This window comes from Heteronotia binoei, chromosome 8 (assembly GCF_032191835.1).
Source record: "Heteronotia binoei isolate CCM8104 ecotype False Entrance Well chromosome 8, APGP_CSIRO_Hbin_v1, whole genome shotgun sequence".
Lineage (NCBI taxonomy): Eukaryota > Metazoa > Chordata > Lepidosauria > Squamata > Gekkonidae > Heteronotia > Heteronotia binoei.
The window spans coordinates 18504468-18524743 of NC_083230.1; the positions used below are offsets into that span (position 1 = coordinate 18504468).

General features: G+C 46.5%; 1 protein-coding gene across 2 annotated transcripts in view; it reads left to right on the forward strand.

The window, feature by feature from the left end:
- Window positions 1-20276, forward strand: part of CRELD2 (cysteine rich with EGF like domains 2) — a 636644-nt gene that overhangs the window by 11190 nt on the left and 605178 nt on the right. For both annotated transcript variants that reach the window (XR_009555724.1, XM_060244788.1), the window contains exons 4-8: window positions 6991-7082; window positions 8171-8347; window positions 9872-9967; window positions 17956-18039; window positions 19902-19997. Coding sequence is in view for 1 of the 2 variants with exons in the window: in XM_060244788.1 (XP_060100771.1) it covers window positions 6991-7082; window positions 8171-8347; window positions 9872-9967; window positions 17956-18039; window positions 19902-19997 (545 nt within the window). In the remaining variant the exon portion in view is untranslated. The remainder of the gene's footprint in view (window positions 1-6990; window positions 7083-8170; window positions 8348-9871; window positions 9968-17955; window positions 18040-19901; window positions 19998-20276) is intronic.

Below are 20276 nucleotides of genomic sequence, written 5' to 3' on the forward strand. Positions count from 1 at the left end.
CTGAGGGGGGGGGGGATGCCAAGGCTGGCAACCTGGTTAAGGACAGGCCACGGCCTGGTACCAGTCTGCGGCCCGGGGGTCGAGGACCTCTGCTCTAGCTCTTATGAGTGTATAATCTGAGTAGGACTAGAGAAGTCCTTTCTGTGTTGGCCGGCAAAATTCCCAGTAACATAGTCTCAGGTTTCCTCAAGAATGTTTGTTAGTCTTCAAGGAGCTACTGGACTCCTGCTCTTTTCTACTGCTACAGACAGACTTAACACAGCTGTCTTGATCTATCATTGTTAGTCTGGACAATGATAACAGTGTAACAAAGTAAGATAAAACAGTTCAGTCTGTTAGTTTATGATACCTTTTAACAAAAATTACGAATGTCTGTAAATCACTCAATGGTGTGGGTGGGTACCTGCTGAATAGACCAGAAATTCAGTGGCCCTCTTTCTTTATGGGGTAGTATTTTTGTGTATAATACTACATCTGAAACTGTAACATTATGTTGGAGAAAAAAAAATAAGAGCAGTATCCTAAAACTGTATCTAGCTTACTGGTAATCAAGTCAGTCTAAGCGTGTTGTTGATTTTTCTCCATTAAAGATGATGACAAGCCTATTGTAACAGAACTATGAACATATGAAGCTGCCTTATTCTGAATCAGACCTTTGGTCCATCAAAGTCAGTATTGTCTTCTCAGACTGGCAGCAGCTCTCCAGGGTCTCAAGCTGAAGTTTTTCACACCTATTTGCCTGGACCCTTTTTTGGAGATGCCAGGGATTGAACCTGGAACCTTCTGCTTCCCAAGCAGATGCTCTACCACTGAGCCACCATCCCTCCCCTCTACCACTGAGCCACCGTCCCTCCCCTAGTCTGTGATCGTGCCTTTCAAGGAGGAGCCATGAATGAAAACTGTATTTGTCAATGGTGTGATATATGGCAAACAGTCTGTAGGAAGATGGCCACGGTGAAGTATTCCTTGGAAATTGTTTTGATCATTACCTGTTTGAGTAAAGCACAAGATGAAACAGCTAGTGTTAAAATCTTTTGCTAGAACATGTTTCTTTCATGCTTTGTACCTCTTCTTTTCCCCCCCTCAGTTTAATTTTTTTAACACAATTTTTAAAAAAAGACATTCTCCAAAGGAAGATGTCTAGTGCCGATTACACAACAGACCAACAGTGTTTGTAAATTTATAAGAACACCAGAAGTAAAATAACTCTTCTGACTTTTTCCCCCACTACTCTGACTAGCTTACACTGACCTGGTTCTTCTCATGATTCTAGTACAGTTGAAACAAATCATACGTGCAGTTGATTTATAAATCCAACTAATTTGTTAAGCATAATTACACACCGTAGTCAAAATAAATAAAGTGTACACAAACAAGTAAGTTATATAGCCCCCCCCTTCCCCCAGGCACTAGTGGTGCCAACAGAAGAAGATGATATTGGATTTCTATCCCGCCCTCCACTCCAAAGAGTCTCAGAGCGGCTCACAATCTCCTTTCCCTTCCTCCCCCACAACAGACACCTGTGAGGTAGATGAAGATATTGGATTTATATCCCGCCCTCCACTCTGAAGAGTCTCAGAGTGGCTCACAATCTCCTTTCCCTTCCTCCCCCACAACAGACACCTGTGAGGTAGATGAAGATATTGGATTTATATCCCGCCCTCCACTCTGAAGAGTCTCAGAGTGGCTCACAATCTTCTTTACCTCCCCCCCCTACAACAGACACCCTGTGAGGTAGATGAAGATATTGGATTTATATCCCGCCCTCCACCCCAAAGAGTCTCAGAGCGGCTCACCATCTCCTTTACCTTCCTCCCCCACAACAGACACCCTGTGAGGTGGGTGGGGCTGGAGAGGGCTCTCACAGCAGCTGCCCTTTCAAGGACAACCTCTGCCAGAGCTATGGCTGACCCAAGGCCATGCCAGCAGGTGCAAGTGGAGGAGTGGGGAATCAAACCCGTTTCTCCCAGATAAGAGTCTGCACACTTAACCACTACACCAAACCGGCTCTCCAAACAGGAAGCTGCAAGGTGGCCAGCTATTCACTGCAGCATTAGAGAGCACAGTTGGATTAGGCATTCCTATGGAAGGCAATGAGCAAGTAGACACCTACGTTTCTGTCTAGCTTTGATCTTCCTGCCTTGGAAAGAATAGAAACAAATTTCTTGAAATGTTGTCTGTTGAGTTCCTCCTGGCCTGCAGTGCTATAAGTCCCTGTTAGGTATGGCAAATTTCAGTGCTTCTGCTGCTTTCAGTGGGCAGGTGAGAAGGTCAGTCGCTCTCTCTCGTGCAACTACATCTTCTTTAGCTGCTTTGTCCACATTTATTTTCCTAAGTGAAGAAAGGACTTAAGTAAGGCTTACTAGTACAACTAGCTCCAGTACGACATCCTAGCACATCTGTCAAAGACTTATAAAAGCCTCCTTAAGGGTGATGGGTTGGGCAAAGGCAAAATCTCAAAATGCTGGACGTGTGAATCCTCACAACCCCAGGATAATGCTACTATCAGTCCCTTTAACTACCCCATCAGATAGAGGCGAAGGGACTAAGCCTCTAGCCCTCCTGGGCCTAAGATCAAAAAAATCATCCCTGCACGGTGAGACAGTTACAAGGTGAGTTTCAGAAAACATTCTGGTAGCTGTAGCCAATGTGGTCTAAGTACTAGATTCAGACTGAAGTCCTAAAAAAGAACATACACCACGTTTATTGAAAGACTGTGCAGGAATATACAATATATATGCAGTGAACAGTGAGGATAAAATAATAAAGCTACCGTATTTTTCGGACCGTAAGACGCACTTTCCCCCCCCCCAAAAAAAAAAGTGGGGGGAAAAGTGTGTGTGTCTTATGGTACGAAGGTACGTACCTTCGGGGGGTGAGGGGGCGATCCGCTGCCTCTTCCTCCGATCCGGCGCCTGCTTGCCTGGCTCCATCTTCTTCAGGCAAGCGTGGGATCGCTCCACGTGGCCCCAGCGCTTTGCAAGCGCCGGCCGCGGAGGGGGCAGCGTGCTTCCTACTTCCCTGTGTGCCTGCCTTCAGCTGTGATGTTTAAAGCAAGTGCTGGGATCAGAGGGGGGAGGGAGCGCTCCCAGCGCTTGCTTTAAACATCACAGCTGAAGGCAGGCACACAGGGAAGTAGGAAGCACGCTGCCCTCTCCACAGCCGGCGCTCGCAAAGCGCTGCGTTTGCGGAGGGGGCGGGTGCTTCCTACTTCCCTGTGTGCCTGCCTTCAGCTGTGATGTTTAAAGCAAGTGCTGGGATCAGAGGGGGGAGGGAGCGATCCCAGCGCTTGCTTTAACCATCACAGCTGAAGGCAGGCACACAGGGAAGTAGGAAGCATGCTGCCCCCACCGCAGCCGGCGCTTGCGAAGTGCTGGGGCCACGTGGAGCGATCCCACACTTGCCTGAAGAAGATGGAGCCAGGCAAGCAGGTGCCGGGGAAGCGCCGGATCGGAGGAAAAAGCATCGGATCCTCCGGTGCGTCTAATCGTCCGAAAAATACGGTAAATACCTAACCTAAGCATTGGTTCTAAATTCAGATGTTACTTGACAAGATTCGAGTCCAGCAGAGTTTCAAAGTTCAAGATCAACTACCTAGCATGGTCCACCCCGAATCAAGAAGTGTCCTGGAGTTAGATGTAATTAAGACAAAGGGCAAGACAACAACAAAAGATCTTTCCTGTATGCCCATTGACCAGCTTTGGCATGATTCTAGTTGACCAATCAGATTTATGGCCAATGATGTCACTTGACCAGTCAGATCTATTGCTACCCGGGTGACCCATCTGGTCAGATGAGTTGCCTTAATGAAACAATATGCTCTGCTGCTGTATAGGATGTAATCAAGCAAAAATCTTCTCCCATCCACGATGTCAAGACGTGGAACTTCAAACAGAGACGGATCATATTGTTGCAAAATTAATCCATTTATTTGAGAACATACAGTCTAGTGAAGCAGCAAGTTGAGTTTGATAACGGGCAGGGCTGAGCCTTACCTTTTTGTACATTTCAAAGAGGGGAAACAATACAGCGTTCTCTCACACCCTTGGAGACAGTCGGCGCTTCCCAGACCTCCTTATCTTTCTCCCAGGAAGCTCCCCACTGGTTACCTTGAATATGCTAACTTCAAAGGCCCAGATGGCTTCTAGGCCTAGTGTGAAATTCTTCTCCTTGCGGTTAGGAATTGCCTTGGGGACAGATACATGTTGCTGTTCTCACGGTTAGTAAAGCAGGAAACATAGCATAGCAAAATACAATATGGGGTTAGTCATGTCAAGCAGTTACACTCTACCAGTTACAGTACTATATCTAAGTTACATGTCTGACACATGAGTCCTTGCACTAACAAGATGGGATGCCTAGGCTAAACTCCCTCTTAGATTCTTTGGCTTTGAAACGTCTAAGCTTTGAAACTTCTGTGGTCTGCCCAGCAGTACCTGTATCACCTCCCCTCTCCGTTATCTCAGACTTTGAATTTGCAGTCAGCTTGACCTTAGATTCTCAGGCAGAGAAGCTGAAATGGTTTTTACTAGGCCTCAGCTTAAACCAATGCTTCTGAATAGATGAGGCTGCTAGGTGACCTAGTCTCTTGACCATCTCCTGCTCCTATACCACGTGCGTTATTAAATAAGCTGAGGCAGATTTTGCATTTAGTGTTAGAAAAGAATCAAATTAGCATATGTTTTGCTCTTGCTGTCACGTAGGGACTTCTTTGATCTTGTTTCCAAGCCTTTGTAGCGCTAGGCATGCCAGGAAGTGAGAGAAGAAATAGTTCCATCGGCCAATAGCATCTCCTCTCCAAAACAGAGGATTGATCACCTGTCTGAAGGTGCTTCAGAAGAGTCCAGGAAACATCACCTTTGCATTGGCAGAGAGATCTTATTTGGAAGCAGTTGCTGCCCCCTCTTGAGATGCAATCTCCCAATATTTTATGACTGGTCCCACCTTGTGGACCTCCTTACAAGGCCATAACCAGGAATATTATTGGGAGAGAATGGTGTGGTGTGGCGCTAATTTAGTTAACCCCTAATTTAATTAACTCCATAACCCCCTGTTGCTGGTTGCTGCTGGGCCTGCCAACAGCTCCAGGAACAAGAGAAGAAGAGGCGGGGATTTCCCAACGCTTGGCTCTTCCTCACCACCCGAGCTTGCCCATCTCCTCACTGCTGCTGGCCCTGGGATCAGGAGAAGACGCAGCAACAACCTCTGGCACTGGCTCTCTGTTTCAGCTCTCCCTTCCCCTCCTCAACACCCAAGCTTGTCCATCTCCTTGCTGCTACCAGCCCCAGGAGAAGAGAGGGTAGCAGCCTCCACCACTGGCTCTGCTCTTGGCTCTCCCTCTCTCTCCAAGCTCGCCAGCCTGCAGACTGGAGAGAGAAGGAAAGCCTGGCAAGGATTTCCTAGTGTGATAAGATGAGGCAAAGAGGTTGGTGGGCACCACAGCTGCCCTCAGGAGCACCTTTCAAGTTCTGCCCCCCAAGCCACCAGCCGCCTGGGAAGCCCCGGAGGGCAAGGCAGACGGCAGGGAGAAATGAGAGCTTGCTTTCGCCTTCAGTCACAGCGGACCCCTGATGGGTAAATGGCACACATCTCTGGGGTCGCGAAGGGACACACTGCATTTTTGAAAGGGGGTGGAGTCCTGCCTGCCCCATAGCTGGATAGAGCCCTGCCTCCTTATCCATGTTCCTGAAATCCAACAATTCCACCTCTTCTCTTTTTGGAGGCATGTGGAGTCTGTTTTGGATCAGTTCCATTTTGAATCAAAGAGAAATCTAAAGTCAGGAAGGGAGGTTCTGCGAAATTTCAGAATTTCACTCTGCAGACATTTCAGAGGCAAGCAGTGTCTCCCCAAACTTACATGTCCTCCTGCTAGAGCAGTGGCCCCCAACCGTTTTGGCACCAGGGACTGGTTTTGAGGAAGACAATTTTTCCACGGACCAGTGGGGGTGCTGGAGTTTTTGCTGCCCCAGACTGCGCCCATGCCCACACCCTGTCCCTGTTCCCCATGGGGGTCTTTAAATGAGGAGCAGGCGAAGGTCTCTGCCTCACTCCACGGCCCGGTTGCTAACAGGCCATGGACCAGTACTGGTCCACGGCATGGGGGTTGGGGACCCCTGTGCTAGAGGACCACCCACTGTGGTGCATAAAACAAAACCCTGCAAAAGCTGAATTTGCAAAAGAACACACAGTAATTATATCATGTAATGGAAAACTACAAAGATATTGTATTGAAACAGAATGAGAATAAGAGGAATCAGTGGTTGTATCTAAAAAGTGAATTTTAGAAAGAGAAATTGCACTCCTCAGAGCTTTGTGCTTGCTACCATTTCAGAAGTGAACCTCTGGGATGGGGTCACAACTCTGGTCGGTACCAGAAGGGAAGAATAAGGAGTATCGTATTCTGTCTTCTCTCTGCAATAGTGAATAGATTTATGAAGAACGGTGTGAGATGAGGAAACGTGTAGCAGAAGAGTCGTAAGCCAATTCTAGAAACGTGCAGGGCCAGTACAATGGCTGTTCAGATTTCTTGTACACTTTGAGGCTGATCTGTCATAGACAGAGATGAGCATTTTAGAAGAAGATGATGATATTGGATTTATATCCCGCCCTCCACTCCGAAGAGTCTGAGCGGCTCACAATCTCCTTTACCTTCCTCCCCCACAACAGACACCCTGTGAGGTGGGTGGGGCTGGAGAGGGCTCTCACAGCAGCTGCCCTTTCAAGGACAACCTCTGCCAGAGCTATGGCTGACCCAAGGCCATTCCAGCAGGTGCAAGTGGAGGAGTGGGAAATCAAACCTGGTTCTCCCAGATAAGAGTCCACACACTTAACCACTACACCAAACTGGCTCTTAGCCTTTATATTCTAGAGCCTTTGATGTCAATTAGTACTTTTTTTTCTGAACACGGTAAAGTTACGGTTGTAAGTATGTAAACTAGAAATACAAGAATCTTCACACTTGTTTTAAAACAAATGGCATTGTCTTTACAGGAGAAAGGAAAACACGGATTTGTTTAAGTGGCTTTGTATAGAGAAAATTGAAGTTTGCTGCCCTGCTGGGACCTATGGACCTGATTGTCTGGGTAACAAAGAACTGATAGTAGTAAAGTATTAAAATGTATTTTGCCAAGGCACTCTAGTGGTGTTTCTTCAGTGCTGAGTTTATGTTAAAGATTGAATTTTACATGGGGATGGGATGGGCACAGAAGAAGTACATTGGTACATTGTACATTGGGCACAGCTACAGCAGCTGCCTAAAGTATAAAATCCTCTGCCAACTGAGCATTGCTAGGATAATTTTACTTGCTGAACTGCCCTTCAGTCACATTACTAATGTTCCTGAGACTCTTTGGACTGGTAGCAGCAAAAACAACCGAAGAATCTCATAGCACCTCGAAAACTGAAGATTACTAAATGAAGAGTTGCTCCTAGTCTTTTATATTTTTGTAAATGGCTCTGTGCTGCAATAAATCTTGACTGACTGACTAAACGTTAAAGTGCCACAAGATTCTTTGTAGTGACGTGTGACTCCATGGAGGAGTGTCAGTAATGAGCAGTAGGCTCTAGTGAGTACTAGGGCAGATCAAGCAAGCTGTCGTTACTTCCTAAACGGTCAGTTGTGTGGGAATAATGGCTTGCGGGGAGTTTTGATTATCAGCAGGGGTCTGGGACACTGTAGGCTTGAGGGAGTAACTTCCTATGGTAGTTAGCAAAATGTTAGATTTATCAAAGATTTCAGGTTTTCATGGCTGGCATCATCATTAGGGTTTATAGAATCTTTTGGGCTCAAGTGCCGTGTTCTACTGGAGAAAGTTTTCCTTCCAGACGTTTCGTTCTCAGCTGCGGAGAACATCCTCAGTGGCGTTGCAGCCGGAGCAGGCACTCACACCTTCTTGGCTGCTGTGCATTGAGTGGGGCCAACCTACAAATAGCAGCTCTCCAGCAGCCCTGGCCCCACTCAATGCACAGCAGCCAAGAAGGTCTGAGCGCCTGCTCCGGCTGCAACGCCACTGAGGATGTTCTCCGCAGCTGAGAACGAAACGTCTGGAAGGAAAACTTTCTCCAGTAGAACACGGCACTTGATCCCGAAAGATTCTATAAACCCTAATGTTAGATTTATACTTGGTTATGTGCTTCTCAAATCTTAAAATCCTGTTCTGTGTCATTTAAGCCTGCCTTGGTGGGTCAGAAAGGCCTTGCCATGGAAATGGCCATTGTGATGGAGATGGCACTCGAGGTGGTGACGGGTCATGCAGCTGTAACAAGGAATACACAGGAGAATTTTGTTTAGAATGCTCCAGTGGCTACTACAACTCTCACAGAAACGACACACATTCCATTTGTACAGGTAAGTATATGTACTTAGGATACATTAGTTATGGTTTTGTAACTGTCGGGTTCTAAATATTGAAGGATTTCTATTTTGGTTATTGTTTAGAACTAGGTAGGAAGAGCAGTTTAATTAGTTTTGTTCCATTGAAGCTGATGGGGATTATTGGCGCACAGTGCAAAACCCCAATTTATGCATGGATCGTAGCGCAAATGTAGCAATTTTTGAAGACTCCGTAATTTGATAGACTTTTGCACAGTCATTTTTCTTGCTGTTTCAATAATGCACTTTATAACATTGCACTTTTAAGTTTATTTTAAAAGGCTAACGAAGTGCTAATTGGACTGAACTAATTATTTTCACCAGGATTTCCCTTAACCTTCTCCTAAAATCAAAGTTAGAGTCTAACTTTCTTCTCTTGCTTCAGACCAACACAGCTGCCCACGCAGACTGTTCTTCTAAAATTGGCTTAATTAAAATAACACTTTATGGATCGTATTCTTTCCACTGACAAACATTCTTTCCTCGAGTTTAAGGAAAGCATCTCGGCTAGCGGAAGGGATTCACTGCCTCCAATCCTACAGCTTTTCAACCTGAGTCTTTCTCTTGGATAATAGCTAATTAATTGCTGTTCTTCAAATGCTGAAATATACTGGAGGTCTTAATGTTGATGTGGATTTTCTCTGTGAAAGTATTGAGTATATGTTATATAATGTACTTATGAAACTATGTTGCCTTCTATCTGTGTACCCCTCAGCCTTTGAGGAATATTACAGTTAATAACAAAGCAGGTGAATGGCATACAATATTAAACACAGGCAATACTAGATAGAAAGGCCAATTAAGTGCCAGTTCGATGTGCATGAAAAATTAATGCGGCATTGGAAAAAATGAAGCATAATTTTGGGGTGTTGTGTTAGAAATTATGCAAAATGTCAGTGAACTTGTTAGAGAACATCTTCCATTTATCTAACAATGTTTAAAGTTGCACCTTTTCCTATTCCAGGTGTAACTGTCCTGAATTCCATAGTTGTTTATTGCTAACTCAGGATGTAACAAACACAGGATCTGAAATCCACAAATAATGGGGGGTTTCCCCCCCCCCGAAGACATCTTTGTGTTGACAGCTGGTGCAGGAATGCATCAGAATGCTGACCGACCTGACTAGATATGCCTTTTGCCGGGTATAGGATTACACTGGACTCGTTCCTCAGAAGCAAAGTAATGGTGTTTGCAATGTGGGAACCGGGTGCCTGACACAAGAGATTGTTTGAAGTGTGACCTACAAGATGACCGCTGAGGATCTTTATGTGGTGTACGGATGGAAGGCGGGGCAGGGGGAGGAGAGAAACATATGTATAAGAAAATAAAAAGAGAAAGCATTCCTGAGATATAAGCCAAGTATCAGTATACAAAGCGTGCATCAATCGTAGGTACAAGTTGTATATTTTGGGAAACCATATGCGAAGTATGCAAAATAGTCAATTCTGTGTTATATAATGCTACGTTCTAAGGATCTAAAATGGTGCTTTCTCTTCATAGCTTGTCACGATTCATGTAAAACTTGCACAGGTGCAACAAATACAGACTGTCAGGATTGTAAAGAAGGCTGGACCAAAAATGAAAACGCCTGTGTAGGTGAGTAATGCCGCCGGAGAGGAAACGGATCCACAACAAGAGCTCAGTTTAGAAATCAAATATTGAAAGAATAATGCGACATAATCCCACTTTGCTCTGCTCTGGTAAGACCTCACCTGGAGCCTTGTGTTCAGTTTGGGGCACCACATTTTAAGAAGGATATAGACGTGTCCAGAGGAGGGTGACGGAGATGGTGAGGGGTCTGGAGACCAAGTCCTATGAGGAAAGGTTGAAGGAGCTGGGGATTTTTAGCCTGGAGAGGAGGCAGCTATGATAGGATCACCATCTTCAAGTACTTGAAGGGCTGTCATATAGAGGATGGTGCGGAATTGTTTTCTGTGACCCCAGAAGGTAGGACCAGAACCAGTGGGTTGAAGTGAAATCAACAGAGTTTCTGGCTCAACATTAGGAAGAACTTCCTGACCGTTACAGTGATTCCTCAGTGGAACAGGCTTCCCTGGGAGGTGGTGGGCTCTCCTTCCTTGGAGGTTTTTAAACAGAAGCTAGATGGCCATCTGACAGCAATGAAGATCCTGTGAATTTGGGGTAGATATTTGTGGGTTTCTTGCATTGTGCAGGGTGTTGGACTAGATGACCCTGGATGTCCCTCCCAACTCTACGATTCTATGAATAAAGAGGACCCCCACCACCATGAAAACCCCTGTATGAAGCCACAACCAGAAATACATTTACCTGCATGGGCACAACTGTGGGATTGCAGGAGAGAGTTTTTTGACCAAGTATGGCATTGGAATCCAATCAGCTTTAGTTCTGCACTTTAGCTCTCTCGGCCAGGGGTGTCAAACTAATTTCTTATGAAGGCTGGATCTGACATAAATGGGATTTTGTTGAACTGGACTGTAAAATAGGGTTGCCAGTCTCCAGGTGGGGCTTGGAGAGCTCCCAGAATTACAACTGACCTTCAGACTACAGAGATCAGCTTCCCTGGAGAAAAAAGCTGCTTTGGAGGATGGGATGCAGAGTTAGACCTTGCTGATATCCCATTCCTTTCCCTCCCCTAACTATGCCATCCCCAGGCTACACACCCCAAATCTGGTATTTTCCAACCCAGAGTTGGGAAATACGGCACTTTGGTTCTCTTGCTTCTTTCTCTTGTCATCCAACAAGTCAACACAGCTTTCCTGTGCCCCATAGCAGATGTGAGGTTTTAGGTCCAGCTCATCTGATGTCTCACTTCAGCTCAGTTCACAGAGAAGTTTCTATATCACCTACTGAATAGTGGCTTGATGTATAGAAATGAGCAGTTGATGCTTTTCGTGTTATTGTGGTAAATGAAACCACATGAAAAATAGCATCCCATTAAGCCTCTGCTGAAGGGATGCAATAGCTTTCTCCAGGCTTATTGACAATTCTTGGGTGAGAGGAAGAAGAAGAAGATATTGGAAGAAGATATTGGATTTATATCCCGCCCTCCACTCCAAAGAGTCTCAGAGCGGCTCACAATCTCCTTTACCTTCCTCCCCCACAACAAGACACCCTGTGAGGTGGGTGGGGCTGGAGAGGGCTCTCACAGCAGCTGCCCTTTCAAGGACAACCTCTGCCAGAGCTACGACTGACCCAAGGCCATGCCAGTAGGTGCAAGTGGAGGAGTGGGGAATCAAACCCAGTTCTCCCAGATAAGAGTCCGCACACCTAACCACTACACCAAACTGTGGAGGAGAGAAGGATATGCAGGAAGAAGAATCCCATTGCAGAAACAGAAGGATATCTCCTAATCACAATTTTATTCTGCCTTTCCTCCAAAATTCCCAGGGTAGTGTACATAATTTGCCCTTCTCCATTTTATCTGTACAAATAATCCTATGCACTCGGAGAGTTTGAAGGAGAGTGTTTAGCCCAGTATTAACCAATAACCTTCATGGCTGACTGGAGTTCTAAACCTTTATCTCCCTAGTGGTAGTTAAGGTTGTCAGCTCTGAGTTGGTAAGTGGAGATTTTGGGACGGAGCATGAAGGATTTGGGGAAGGAAGGAACCTCAATGAACTATAGTGTTGAGAAAGTCTCAGTATGGGTTCTGTAAGGGAAGATCTTGTCTCACTGACCTGTTAGAGCTCTTTGAGGGGGTGGATAAATATGTGGACAAAGGGGACCCAATAGATGTTGCTTACCTTGACATCCAGAAAGCTTTTGATAAAGTTCCTCATCAAAGGCTCCTAAGTAAGCTCAAGAGTCATGGGGTAAAAGGACAGGTCCTCTCTTGGATCAAAAACTGGCTAATTAATAGGAAACAGAGTGGGTATAAATGGGCAATTTTCGTAGTGGAGGGTGGTAAGCAGTGGGGTGCCGCAGGGCTCAGTACTGGGTCCCATGCTTTTTAACTTCTTCATGAATGATTTGGAGTTGGGAGTAAGCAGAGAAATGGCTAAGTTTGCAGATGACACTAAATTGTTCAGGGTGGTGAGAACTAGAGAAGATTGTGAGGCACTCCAAAGGGATCTGTTGAGGCTGGGCGAGTGGGCATCAACATGGCAAATGAGGTTCAACGTGGCCAAGTGCAAGGTCATGCACATCGGGGCCAAAAATCCTAACTATAAATACAAGTTGATGGGATGTGGAGGAGACTGACCAAGAGAGAGATCTTGGGGTCGTGGTAGATAACTCACTGAAAATGTCGAGACAGTGTGCAACTGCAATAAAAAAGGCCAACGCCATACTGGGAATTATTAGGAAGGGAATTGAAAACAAATCAGCCAGTATCATAATGCCCCTGTAGAAATCAATGGTGCGGCCTCATTTGGAGTACTGTGTACAATTCTGGTCACCGCACCTCAAAAAAGATATAGCTTTGGAAAAAGTCCAGAAAAGGGCAACTAGAATGATTAAAGGGCTGGAACACTTTCCCTATGAAGAAAGGTTAAAACTCTTGGGACTCTTTAGCTTGGAGAAATGTCAACTGAAGGGTAACATGATAGGGGTTCACAAGATTATGCATGGGAAAGAGAAGGTAGAGAAAGAAGGTCTTTTCTTCCTTTATCACAATACAAGAACTTGTGGGCACTCAATGAAATTGCTGAGCAGTCAGGTTAGAACAGATAAAAGGAAGTACTTTTTCATCCAAAGGGTGATTAACACAAGGAATTCACTGCCACAGGAGATGGTGGTGGCTACAAGCATAGCCAGCTTCAAGAGGGGGTTGAATAAACATATGGAGCAGAGGTCCATCAGTGGCTATTAGCCACAGTGTATTGTTGGAACTCTCTGTCTGGGCCAAGCGAAGCTCTGTATTCTTGGTGCTTGGGAGGGGCAACAGGGTGAGGGCTTCTGGTGTCCTGACCCCACTGATAGACCTCCTGATGGCACCTGGGGTTTTTGGCCACTGTGTGACACAGTGTTGGACTGGATGGGCCATTGGCCTGATCCAACATGGCTTCTCTTATGTTCTTATTTGTGCCATAGAGTCCATTCTCCAAATTAGAAACTTGATTTAGGTAGACTTAAAAAGTCTTACTGAAGAAAAATACGACATATGCTGCATTAATGGAACTACCATTGTCTTGACATGAATTTTTCTCATAATAAGTTTGCAGTCCTCTATAACTGGAAGGGAGTCAGCAATATAAGAATTCTAAATTCTAGTCTGGGCTGCAAAGGCTCCCCCATTCCCAGTCCAAATCCCTGGCTCGGGTAATTTTAAGCTTAACGTTAGGCGGGGCAAAAGTTGGAAGGGAGGGCATCAGAGGAGGGCAGAAAAGGGGGGGAAATATAAGGCACAAGCAGGAGGCCTGACTTATCTGGACAATCGCCACCCAGTATCAAACTTACTGTTTCTGGGCAAGGTAATTGAGAAAAGCAGTAGCCAAGCATCTCCAGAGTTTCCCGGAGGACACAACGACGCTAGATGTATACATATGACACCCAGCTGTATTTGCTGTTGGGCCACCTGTCGACCTCGATCCCGTCATCTTTGGCAGAGGGTTTGGAGGCTGTGGCAGGCTGGTTAAAGCAGAACAGGTTGAAACTGAGCCCCTCAAAGAAATGGGTTCTGTAGCTGGGGGGACCAGGGCTGGAGTTGGAGCACAGACTGTCTGCCCTTGACAGGGCGCTACTAACACCAGCCTCAACTGTTGAGCCTGAGAGTGACCCTGGATGCCTCTCTCTCAATGGAAGCCCAGGTCACACACACTGCTAAAGTGGTGTTTTTTCATCTACACCAAGCTAGACAACTAGGAAGGGAATTGAAAACAAATCAGCCAGTATCATAATGCCCCTGTATAAATCGATGGTGCGGTCTCATTTGGAGTACTGTGCAGTTCTGGTCGCCGCACCTCAAAAAGGATTTTATAGCATTGGAGAAAGTCCAGAGAAGGGCAACTAGAATGATTAAAGGGCTGGAGCACTTTCCCTATGAAGAAAGGTTGAAACGCTTGGGACTCTTTAGCTTGGAGAAACGTCGACTGCGGGGTGACATGATAGAGGTTTACAAGATAATGCATGGGATGGAGAAAGTAGAGAAAGAAGTACTTTTCTCCCTTTCTCACAATACAAGAACTCGTGGGCATTCGATGAAATTGCTGAGCAGACAGGTTAAAACAGATAAAAGGAAGTACTTCTTCACCCAAAGGGTGATTAACATGTGGAATTCACTGCCACAGGAGGTGGTGGCGGCCTCAAGTATAGCCACCTTCAAGAAGGGTTTAGATAAAAATATGGAGCAGAGGTCCATCAGTGGCTATTAGCCACAGTGTGTGTGTATATAAAATTTTTTGCCACTGTGTGACACAGAGTGTTGGACTTGATGGGCCGTTGGCCTGATCCAACATGGCTTCTCTTATGTTCTTATGTTCTTAACTGGCTCCCGTCCTGCCTCACTTGGACCTAGCCACAGTAATCCACCTGACAGTCCCTTCCAGGCTAGACTACTGTAACTTGCTCTAAACTGGCCTACCCTTGGCTTTGACCTGAAAACTCCAGCGGGTCCAGAATGTGGCGGCGCAAGTCCTGACGGGAACACCACAGACGGCATACATTCTGCCTGTGCTGTGCCAGCTTCACCGGCCGCCGGTTGAGTACCGAGTTAGATTCAAGGTTTTGGTTATGACTTTTAAGGTCTTGAGCAGTCTGGGACCGACATATCTCCAGGACCGCCTCCTCCGCTGTGTCCCTGGAAGAGCATAATGCTCTACAGGTTAAAATCTACTGGTGATCCCCGGCCCTAAAGAGGTCCAGCTATCCTCGATGAGGGCCAGGATTTTTTTCAGTCCTGGTTCTGACCGGGTGGAACGCTCTGCCAGAAGATACCAGGGCCCTGTGGGATCTTCTGCAATTCCACAGGGTCTGTAAAGCAGAGATGTGTCACCGCCTGAGGACAGCGACGGTGACCGGGCTGACCCCTTCCCCTCCCCCCCCCCCAGGGGATTCCCTGCTCCCGATGCCTCGAAAGCAGAACTGTCGCACATTATAAAGGATGTCACCGGACTGCAGTTTGTTTCAACGGACTGGTTTTATATGTATCTTCGTTGTTGTACATCGCTTAGAGCCCAGCACTGGCCGGGATGAGGCGATTCATATCGTCTTCGTCGTCACACTGCAGAAGGTACACCTTCAATGGAGGTGAAAGCCCCACTAAATTCAAGGGCTCCGAGTCACTGTGCGAGGAATCCCAAGTGCGTTCACCCCACCTGACTTCTGCAGCTCCAGCTGGAAAGGAGCCACCCCTCGCTCCCAGCCTCCAGACTTAAGCCCCGGGAAGGGTTGGGCGAAGGGCTTACCTTCCAGCTGCCTCACGAGCATTGAGGCTTCCCCCCCCCATGCCAATTCAAAGCCACTTACATCCTCAAGTGGCCAGTGGAGTGAACCAGGCTGCTGCGCTACCCATCCTCTGCTCATGCCTGGATGGGAGGCTGCACAACAGCAGCCTATCCAGGGTCTCCCCTGTGCCAAACAGAACCCACCCCCGTCCCCTGCAGCTTGAGTGCTATGGCAGCAATCGCCACTCAGAGCCCCCAAGCCCAGGGGTGGGAGGTGGGGTCCGGGACTTTCCTGTCAGCGGTGTCCTCAAGAGTCAATTGGCACCCACCCTTCTGGCTGCACAGGCTAAGCGTGGGCTCTGGGAGCTACATGGAGCAGCGGAAGACAGCAGAGCGACTAGCAGCTTCCTTCCCAGCAGCCCCCTCCCAAGCTCCAAACAATGCATAGGCAGCCAGGTCGCTTGGCAGCCGCTCTCTCAGCTCCGATTGGGCCGCACATCCTCCGCTGTCGATGCAGGTCTGGCTGATTGTGGGCACTGGTTTCCTCAGATGGCAGGCAGTGCAGAACAGGGAGGAGCTGCCCCCATTGCCCAGGGTCATGCGAAGTGCAGAAAATGCAGCTCAGTGGGAACATCTGCTTCCCCCAGGATCTGCTTTCTGGACCTTGCCCCCTCCAGCCAGCACTGGGGCAGCTGAGGGCGGCAAGCTCGATGCCCTTTTGCCAGTTTCCTCCCTACCACCTGAACTTTATGCTGCCACGCCCATCACCCAGAGATCCTGGTGAGACCGGGCAGCTGCTCCTTAAGCCTCATCGCCCCTCCAGCCAGTGCTGTGGTGGTTGAGAAGCAACAGGCTCTGCACCCACCCGGCTGCTGGCTCCTTCCCTGCCACCCAGAGTTCATGCCACCACATTCCCCTTCCACACAGAGACCACGGTGAGGCTGGGCAGCCACTCCCTGGACCTCATCGCCCCTCCAGCTGACACTGTGACAGTTGAGGGGCAAAGGGTTCCGTGCCCAGCTGCCAGCTCCCTCCCTTATGTTCGACACTCTTGTTACAGCATTACTGAACATGAGGCTACATTTGTTAGTGGTTTTGCACAGAAGCAAACCCAGACTTTCCACTGAGCCTCCAGAAGCCGCTTCTACCAGCTCACCCTATTACTCCTCCTCTGCCCTCATCCAACTTTGGGCTCCTGTAGTTTGAGAAGCATTAATTACCCCGCTTCCCCCCCCTTTCATTTAAGGGGGAGATGGGGAAATGCTCTAATATATACAAAGGGCATGCTTTTTTGTTACTGTGAATACCGTAAACGAAGTCCTGGGCTGGATCCAATTGTTCTCTTTCTGCGGAGTGAAGAATTTGCTGTTGGAAGAAGAACTTTCTCTTCCAGTGGAAGGTTTCTCACTTAGCAGAAGGGAACCATTCGATCCAACCTGTTGAAGGTATTCACCACTTTTAGTGAAACCGTATATTTGTTGTAGAGGTTGCCTTGGGAATGTGAAACTGTATTTGAAATAGCTAGCAACTTGTTGGGATCATTATTTATATATATATATATATATATATATATATATATATATATATATATATATATATATATATATATATATATATATTATACACATATATATATAAATGCTTACAGGCTTAGTGCTAAAGGGCAGGATCCCTTAATGTTGTGGTCCCTGAGAAATGGTTCATGAAGTTTGAGGGACCCTCTGGAGAGCCATGGGATGCTGCAGTCAGCCGGTCAGATTGGCCCTGTCTCTCATTCATGAAATGCTTTTATTTATTTGCATGCTTACACCCCACTTTTTTCCCCCAGTAGGGACCCAAAGTTGCCTACAATATTGTTTTTCTCTGTGGGGGAGGGACTTGGCTGAGCAAGTGTACCTGGCTTAAGACTTCTGCGGCAGCGTGGGTGTTTGAACCTGGGTCTATCCACGTCCTAATCTGACATTGTGCGCTCAAATCCAATGCGTTTCGATGGTGGCATACTTCAGAACAGGTTAGGCAGCCTTTTTGGCCCTAGACCCCAAACTTCAGCGATGTCTGCCTGTGAAGATGCTGACATGCCAGCAAGGAAGGGCAGGAAGACAAATACAGTGTTTGTCTAGATGCACTGGGAAGAAGCTGAGCCAAATAAGTATACCTACTCCTCAGCCAGAGGGACCACCAAGCAAAGCGGTCTGGTGTTCAGCACAAATGCTGAACGTTTTCCGATAAATCTGCCAAGCCTGAATGTGTTTTTTTTTCCTTTCCTGCATTTCTTTTTAGATGTGGATGAATGTACTGTAGAAGACTCTCCTTGCGGTGCTGACCAATACTGTTTAAACACAGACGGCTCCTTCTCCTGCAAAGGTTTCCTTTCAGTATATACTTACCCTTACTAAGTAGTACAGCATTTATCTTTGTATTGGATAAAACAAAGATGACTTACGTGTTCCTTCTAGCATGGACTTTGGGAAGCCTGAGAATAAGAACGTAAGGAGAACAGCGATATAATGGAGTTGAGGCTGAAGTGCAGCAAGGTGGTAACAATGCTGAGAAGTCCGGGCAAGCAAGGCGGTTCTAGGTAGTCAGCCAAAGGAATAAACAGGAAAGTTGGGAGGGAGTTAAATGATTCCAGGTAATGCAAATGGGAGGGGATGAAGATGAGAAGGAGAATACCTGGAAAAGAATTCTGTAGGCTGAGCTATGTATGAGGGTTTTTTTTAGAAATTCTAAGTGGCCACAGTGGGTGGAAGGTCTATGATAATGGACAGGAGGAGATGTCTGAAGATGTTGTCATTGTGAGAGCTTCAGGAAGGATAGGAATTAACGCTGGTGGTGATCCTAACTCAAAGATCAGTAGAGGGAAAGGCGGTTCAGATTGCAGGGGTGTGGATGGGCTGCAATAAAGGATGGAGCTAAGAAATGAAGAATGGAAATAATGAAAAGAAGAAGCATCATAACAGTTTTGTTGTGGCATTTTTATTCTGCAGTTTTTCTTATCAAATTGTTTTCTATACCTGGTTTGTTTTGATCACTTAAAGTAATGTTTGACAAGTGAACAATGTAAGCCAAAACCTTAAAGGTTAATTTGCAGACAGCTGATGTTCATGTCTTGCAGCTCTCAGGACTTAAGGCTGGGGGCGAGGGGTGGCTCCTTTTCAGCTGGAGCTGCAGAAGTGGGGTGGGGTGAATACACTTGGGATTCCACGCAGAGTGACTTGGAGCCCTTGAATTTAGTGGGCTTTCGCTTTCATTGAAGAGAGAGCCAGTTTGGTGTAGTGGTTAAGTGTGCGGACTCTTATCTGGGAGATCTGGGTTTGATTCCCCACTCCTCCACTTGCACCTGCTAGCATGGCCTTGGGTCAGCCATAGCTCTGGCAGAGGTTGTCCTTGAAAGGGCAGCTGCTGTGAGAGCCCTCTCCAGCCCCACCCACCTCACAGGGTGTCTGTTGTGGGGGAGGAAGGGAAAGGATATTGTGAGCCACTTTGAGACTCTTCGAAGTGGAGGGCGGGATATAAATCCAATATCTTCTTCTACCTCACAGGGTGTCTGTTGTGGGGGAGGAAGGTAAAGGAGATTGTGAGCCGCTCTGAGACTCTTCTGAGTGGAGGGTGGAATGTAAATCCAATATCTTCTTCATCTTCTTCTTCTTGAAGGTGTAAATTATAGAAATATAATAATAATTACTATAGGAGCTTCTTGGGGCTTATTTTGTCTGTTTTTGGTAACTTCTATCCCAGGGGTGGCCAAACTGCCACTCAGGAGCCACATGTGGCTGCCACTGTTATTATTCGAATTGCCTTATCCTGGCCAGTGCTGGGCTCTAAGTGACTGTTTCACGCATATTGTGTGACTCAAAAGTCCCCACCACCCTCTTGGTCGGCTTGAAGAATGTATTTCTCTCTCTAAAACACTTATCAAAGCCACTCCAGCTGATAGCTTGGAGAATGCATCTAAAGTTGCTTTTTTTCCACCTCTCCCCCCATCTGTTTGTTTTCCTCTCACCGTCCCTCAAACGCCTTGACGTTTATTCTATGTGGATCTTACATTAAGCAAGTTTGGCCATGCCTGTTTTATAACTTTGTCTCAAGCGTGAGAGTAACCATTACCGTCCCTCTTTGTCTTATTCACACTCACTGTCTGTGCAAGCTTCACAGGTGTGTGTGTTTTTTTTTGCTCTGACTGTCCTTGCATCCTAGTTAATTGAGTTTGTATTTTGTTGTTTCAGTTTGTGATACTAGCTGTTTGGAGTGCACGGGAGAAGGTCCTGGCAAATGTAAAAGCTGCATAGCTGGCTATGAAATGGAAGATGGAAAATGCACAGGTGAGTTTGCTTCTGTATACTGAGATTGACATTTAATTTGGGGTGGGTCCCATTGGCCCTGATTCTCAGGCACTTGGAAACTTTTAAAAAATATATACTCCTTTTGGAACCCATGCTTTTGCTGCTTTGTAGTAGCGGTCACTTGTGAGCTAGATGTGTGGCAAAGCAGTTACCCTGTATGGAAGTTGTAATTTGATAACTTTAATTAAATCAATCAAAAAACGGAAGAGCCTTTTCTCAGAGAAACCAAGAATTATTCTTTAATCCAAGCCATTCATT